The sequence below is a fragment of the Notothenia coriiceps genome, unplaced genomic scaffold (genome assembly GCF_000735185.1).
Source record: "Notothenia coriiceps isolate Sejong01 unplaced genomic scaffold, NC01 NC01_scaffold00025106, whole genome shotgun sequence".
In the NCBI taxonomy this organism is placed as follows: Eukaryota; Metazoa; Chordata; class Actinopteri; order Perciformes; family Nototheniidae; genus Notothenia; species Notothenia coriiceps.
The window spans coordinates 3235-10489 of NW_011357807.1; the positions used below are offsets into that span (position 1 = coordinate 3235).

General features: G+C 40.6%; 1 protein-coding gene across 1 annotated transcript in view; it reads right to left on the reverse strand.

The window, feature by feature from the left end:
• The window catches only part of LOC104956006 (fetuin-B-like), a 6798-nt gene extending 1761 nt beyond the window's left edge, over nt 1-5037 (reverse strand). The window contains exons 1-4 of the mRNA XM_010783430.1: nt 4632-5037; nt 4353-4466; nt 2731-2809; nt 2337-2503 (exon numbers count right to left, since the gene is read on the reverse strand). Coding sequence (XP_010781732.1) covers nt 2337-2503; nt 2731-2809; nt 4353-4466; nt 4632-4832 — 561 coding nt within the window. The 5' untranslated portion in view covers nt 4833-5037. The remainder of the gene's footprint in view (nt 1-2336; nt 2504-2730; nt 2810-4352; nt 4467-4631) is intronic.
• Between the last annotated feature and the right edge of the window lie 2218 nt (nt 5038-7255).

The window sequence follows — 7255 nt, forward strand, 5'->3', positions numbered from 1 at the left end:
CCATAATAAATCCTGCCCTTCTGCAGTGTAGTTTAAAACAGGACAGACTGTACATATATGAACAGAGGTGACAATACTATCTAAGCAAAGAGTCCCTTAGGGAATCAAGGCAAGGCTACGGGAAATATAAAAACCTGGTATAACATGCAAACACTCTAGAGAATGATGGTAGTGATGGGCAAAAGCGATATCAATTGATATATCACAGTTGATAATCTCAACATTGAAACAGAAGACAGAAAGCTGATGTAACTTGTACCAAAGACATCTCATTTGATGGCAGCTAAACAGGAGAAATAAAAAGAACTGGCAGTATATATAATTGTATTTGAGGAAGTTGAAGATTGCAGGGCAGAAATGCATTTCCACCAGATGGGTTGGTAGTCTTAAGGACACTCCCAAGGGTATAGTGCTAAAGCCGACTGGTTGCCAGAGGTTTTGAAGAGCTGAATATTCAAGAGTTACCAAAAGATCCCCACCATGTGCCCACAGGATTCACTAGATTATGTTATCAGTGATATGTCAAACCAGTGGGAATACCATTCTATGGAAATCAAATCTGCATTCTTGCGGGTATGGAGCTATCCAGGGTATTTTATAATCGCCCCCCGTAGAGGCAGGATGGTCAACATGTGTATGGACTAAAAGAAATGTGGTATATGGTCTTGTAGATGCATCACTAATTGGTGTACAACAAAGTGAAGGAAATCATGACCTGAGTACTGGTGGTAGAGTGTCACAGGTGGGATCCGGCAGTTTTTTACTGGTGGGATGAGCAAATGTAAGGTTCACTGGGGTGCTTGCGTGTCATGTAGACTGATTTTTCTTTGGGCAAGGCTCCATCAAACTTCATCAATGTGGATCCCCCAACTGCAGTCTGCATTCAGGTTGGGCGTGAGGAGCCAATGAAAAGTTCTCCTATGGTAGGAATGGATTTGGTAACTGTTAACGGTGAAGTTCAGGTACAATCAACAAATGTTATATCCGAGAACCTGGAGCCTATTCCCATACAAGCAAGTCGGGCCACACAGAAAAATGAACCCTCAACGAAACCTGAAGAGAGAAGCAAGTTACGATCAAAAATAGGACAGATCCTATGGTTGCTAAACAGACAAGCCTGATGTAATGTTTGATTCATGTGTTTTGGCTTCTAATATAAAAGGGGCAACAGTGACAGTCTGTTCCTATGATGCTAATAAGATATCCGTAAGCTAAAGTCCCTGAAAAAGTGACACTCAGATTCCAACATCTGGGAAACAGTGATGCTTTGAACTTGAGATATTTGTTTTCAGTGATGCTTCATTTGGAAACAGTCCCAGACGGAGGGTACACAGGGAGGTAATTTTGTATAACACTTATGCGGCAGAAAAGAGGGGAAGCTTTTCCCCCCTCTGTTGGCATTCAAAGACAAATCAGAACGAGTGGTTCGCAGTACCACTTGCAGGGAAACTCTTGCAATGTCAGATGGGGTAACAAATGCAATTTTTCTCAGCCACACTATTTTCTGAGCTCACTACTGGAAATGCCCTGAAACTGAATGCACCCCCTGTAACTCTGGTGTGACCGATAACCACTCTCTGTTCGATGCGCTCAAGTCCACAAAAACAAGTCAACAGAGAAGAGACTCAGGTTGGAAATCAGTAGCATTAAGGAGCTCATACAGAGCAAGAGGATCAAAAGGTGCGTTGGTCAAGACACAAAATCTCAGCTCGCTGACTGTCTCTACCAAAAAAGGAGCTTCGGCTCTTGTGCTCTTAAAGCATAGTGGAAGGACAATGGGATCTGGGTTGAAGTGTCTGTTGAGAATGGAACATTGAGAACACCTTTGTTTTATGTATTTTATTTGTATTTGTATTGGTATTTATGTTGACATACTCAGGGAATTTTAAACATTCGTTTGCATCTTAAGTCACGGTATGTTTGTTTTATGATTCCAATGCAATGTAAAGTTATTTTTTTGTTTTGTTTATTTCTTTAAAAAGATAGAATGAGATTGTTAACATGTAATCTCTTTGCGTCTATACTACTGGCCTTACGGTAGTCTAGGTTGCCTTCTTGAAGCTGTGAAACGCATGCGCAGTGAGTCTGTCTGTGTGGACGAGGAGCCGGGGGGGTCCTCTGTTCGTTAATGGTGCTGTATTGGTGTTGTGCACGTTGATCAAATAAACCAAGTTAACAGAAGATAAACGTCGTGTTTATTTGCAGTAGACTAACACATTGGAAGTTAGTTAAGTCAAGATTTCTAAACTTTCTCAGTTAAAATAGTTGCACATATAACTACGAAACTCATCCCTGATTATAAGTAACTTGATTATTTAGTTGTTGTTTTTATTTACCTGTGAACTAGCTCTTGTAATGTTCTCCAGTGTAAAGTAGTTGGCCAGGCTACTCTCTTCATTGAACCTCTGCAGGGAGAGATTGGCTGTCTCCTTGACGACGGGCTCATTCGGGTTGTCCGCTGTGGGACAGTCCGGACAAACACTAACCACTGCAGTGGGGGGAACTAAACGTCAAAGAACAATGAAAAGTGGAGAAAGTGTTTGTTGAGAATGTAACCCAGGCCCTTTGTACAGTTACTAACCTCCATTCAACCTATATAGAGAATACTTCAATGTATGTCAGTATCATCAATTATTAAAACTTAAACTTAAAACTATATAACAAAATGAAAGCACTATCAAAATAAACTGGCAAAATACCTAATCAGTCTTAATGTTTCTGTTGATCTACCTTTACGAATTGCACAGGAGTAGCTTTGAAGTTTGACTTCAACGTCAAAGGTGGCAGATAGCTCACACTCTCCATACACCTAAAGGAAACACCCAAAAGCAGATTCAGTATAGATGCTGTATACATACAGTACATACAGTATAACCAAACTGGTTAGGTCAACATAGGCAACAAATGCAGGTTTTACAGAAAGTATATCTCTGGCATAAGTATTAAAATCATATTTGAAAAGCAGATTAAGTTTTTGATAGGCTTTTAGGTTGAGGTTACGATTGAACAATTGTTTTCTTTTGCTTCATAGGTTTCTAACTGAGATAGATGACCCAAGAGTGTCAGCCAAGATAAAAGCTGTTCAAACTTTTGTAATGGTAAGGAAAGGAGTCTTAATGCTTCCTCTCTTATCTCCTTTACTATATGTTACATTTGACGGTCCTGTAACAAAGTAAAGGAGATAATACATAAATAAATATAAACAACTGTCACTTCATATTTGTACCTGTAAAATGAAAGTATTTCCGTTTACAGGTTGAGTTTGGTTTTGGACAGAATCCTTAGTTGAATTTAACAGCATTCAATTTGTCACTTCTATAATTTTCGATGTGTCACAGATTAAGTTATTTAAAAAAATATTTATGGTTGCATAATGCTGTAGCATACTGTAAGAGCAAATTGATTCTCTCGGCACTGAATCTTTTAAAATACTTTTGTCCTTTCAAGAAATCACGATGCGTTTCCTCAAGTTCAAGTAATAGTCGTTAAAGGTCCCATGTCATGCTTTTCTGGTTATTACCCATCGCCTTGTGTGTTATGAAGGTTTTTATGCATGTAAACGGTCTGCAGAGTCAAAAACTCTCAAAGTACGCCCTGTAGCGAGTAAAACTCTAACACAGAAAAGACACGTCTATGCTGCCCCAGAACGCCTCGTTGGAGATTTCTCTTTCTCCATTTGTTTCTTCCGGGAACCAAAATGGACCAATCCGCGGAGCTCCTCACACACCAGGATCCCTTGGCGTCACTATCAAACGCAGTGGGGGGACCTTTAGCTTACATGTTCAACTAACAGGGAGTCTCATTGACTTGCATAGAGCTCCCTGGTTGGTAATAGAGGAGTTGGGATCGTGGAGAAATGCTCTTCGCAGACCCATTCTCACAGCGTTTATAAACCTTTTTCTTACTCAATATCAAGCCACACTTATTGTTTTTACTTCGGCTGTGAGTGTTTGTGTGTGCTCAGGATGAGTTTCGCGCTGTCTCACTGTATCGCCGACCCGGAAACCACACCAGTAAGCCAGCTCACTGAGCAGCAAGCGACCAATCAGAGCACACTGGGCTCACAGGGGGGGGGCACAAGCTCCAACAAGGCGTTTAGGGCAGAGAGTGAATACCAGTGAATACACATACTTTACAGAGATGCTGAATGAGAAACCAATGTGAGTTTGGGAAATTGAACAGTATAAATCTATGTTGAACAATGGAATTATGATCAGTAGAAATGGCCATGAGTAAATACATAATTATTTATTTAAGTATTGAATCGCTACTTTGTTTTGGTGTGCCTCACAAAAAGAAAACCCTCAATGTGTTGATCTGACAGATTGAGGACATCACCGTGTGGTACTTACAGGGACATCACCAATATCCCTAACTTCACATTGTTTCCATGGTTTCCTGCTGGTGATGTGCCATTTGGTCTCCATGACATCAATGGTCAGTTTGTACAGTGACACACCTTTCTCCTGCAAACACACACACATACACAGACACACATACAAATACTTATAGTTTTCCTGTTATTTTAAGGTTGCTGGTCTACCTTCTTTCTACCATTACTGTTTCATCTCTGCATGTGTTGATCCCTGTACACAATCTTTTTGTGTGCAGATGTGAATGTTCACCCTCACCTTTTCAGGAGTTTGGTTGAGGTCGTACAGTCTGTTAAGGCTCAGGATGTATCCGTTAGTCCGGTCCTGGTTGATCTGCTCCAGTGCCTCTTCCGCCACCCTCACCGCCTCAGGGTTAATGCAGCCTGGGGGATCTGCCCTGGCTTTCCCCCCCTGCTGCAGCAAAGCCAGACATAGGACTAGCAGGTACCCACTCACCATTTAAAACACACACACACACGCACACGCACACACACACACATACACACACACACACACACACACACACACACACACACACACACAGAGAGATTTGGCCACACGAAAACCCTAATCGAATGAATGAATCCTATCCTGGTAGATAATTTAACATTTAGGCTAACACAGGCCCTTGTTTGTAAATCTTCCTTGCAAGACCTGTAATCCTACTTTTTCCAGACAGGGTTTGGACAGACACTTGGGAGGCAGAGAATGGACTTTCCCCTCTTACCTAATAGATGAGCAAACAGCTGCTATCTGCTGCTCCATAGGCCAATTGCTGGCTCAGACTGACGGTAGGGTCATAGTGCACTGGGGAACAGGCGAAATGAAACCAATGAATGAAAAGCTACACCTAGTTTAATTTCTTTATTGTGATGCTATCATTGTAGACAATTCCAGAGAGCCTAATGAACACCACTGAAAATGTACAGTATGTTTTGGTTTTCAAGTAATGAAAGGTTTGTAGCTAGCTTTTTAGTATGGCAGATGCTGTAATCTTGGACTCAGCTAAATAACTTCTAGAAATGGTGAAAAGAAGGATGTAGACAACATTTAACTAAGAAACCCCAGTAAATCCTTTTGGTTTCTAGCGCAGTTGGCTGTTTACATTTGTCGGAATTAACTCTCACAATAAGTGCAAACAGCTAATCGCAGTAGCAACCAGATAATGTGCTAGCAATGGTGGAGCATGTCTTTTATAGCAGACAGGCTAAACCATTGTTTTATTTACGGGTTATCAAATCCCGGGTTATTTTTTTTTTTTCTCCCTGTGTTTAATTTAGTCAGAAAAGATCCACTTAGCATTTAGCTTACATGCAAAATACTGGAAAATAATAGGGTATAAACTGAACACAATTGGTTTCTTCCATATGTTTTTTTTGTAAGAAGACCATCTTGTTGGCTGTGTCTTTTGACAACGTTTGGCAAAATATAGAATTTGGGATGAGCATATCAGAACAACAATGTGCCATACAGTCAGAACTTTCTCCAATTAAACAAAGATAAAACTGAGGTAATGGTTTTTGGAGCCAAAGCAGAACGTATAAAAGTTAGCGCTGAGCTTCAGCCTGCAATGTTCAAAACAACAGATAGAGCCAGAAATCTAGGTGTAGTCATGGACTCTGACCTGAGTTTCAACAGTCACATTAAATCGGCCTACTATCACCTAAACAATATTTCTAGGATTAAAAGACTGATGTCAGAGCAGGATTTGGAAAAACTTGTCCATGCTGCAGCTTTTATATCTTCAGTAGACTCGACTACTGTAATGGTTCAATCAAATCCCGTTTATGCAAATCTGACAGTACAAGCACTAGCCAATCAAACCACGTGTAAACTGGGAGAGACATACCGCAGTTCATTTCCTCATATTCCAAACGAGAAATTACGGTAGCAAATCACCCGGTTCTTTACGACCAGTAACTATTTACCGGGATACAAACGGAAGGTAGCCGCCTACCAGTTATGGAGGGAGGTAGCAGAGAGAGTGGGTGAAACTGGTAGGTTTTCCCCTGTTTGGGGATTTTATATCCAGTTTACTTTGTTTAAACATTGCTATTGCTTTGTATGTCGGGGCGGGAGATTCATGTGATTGGTTGTTGGTCGCGTTGCTCGCAAAAAATCCCCAAGCTTTCAGACACACCCAGCTCCAAGATTTTCAAGATTTTTTCAAAGCTGCTCTGTGAAAAGTGGATCACATCACTCCTGTTCTGAAATCTTTACACTGGCTTCCTGTGTGTCAAATAATTGATATCAAAATACTGCTGCTGGTTTATAAAGCTTTGAATGGTTTAGGCCCAAAATACATTTCTGACCTACTGCTAAATTATGAACCATCCAGAACTCTCAGATATTCAGGGACTGGTCAGCGTTCTTGCCTTGCCTTGCCTTGCCTTGCCTTGACTTTGTCAACAAATAAAAAACACAAGCTTTTGCTGCTATCTTCTCCGCATAACCTTTAAGTAGTAATGTTTAGTAGACTTGAGAACAGCACACACACAAAATAAATGATGACCACTTATTGGTAGTGAAGTTCAACTTTATTTTCTGAATTGGAAAATTAGGTTTGCATCAATTATAAGAACAAAGCATAAAATCGCAGAAAACACAAGATCCCCAAAGAACAGAACAAAAATGATTTGACACCAGTTTTTTGTGAAGTTCAGAAGCAATAATTAATAACGTGCAAAAGCAACATATGAAAAAGTATGAAAAAGTTCAATTGTTTTAAATTATATTTGGATATGTGCTTTGACAAAAAATCCATAAAAGACCAGGCTTGTTTGAGACGGGCTGCGGCTCTCCTCGAAATTAGACGAGAATAGCCGATCGCAGCCGGGGGAGGTCTCAAAAAGCTTGCCTGAAGTCGGACAGCTCAGAGTCGG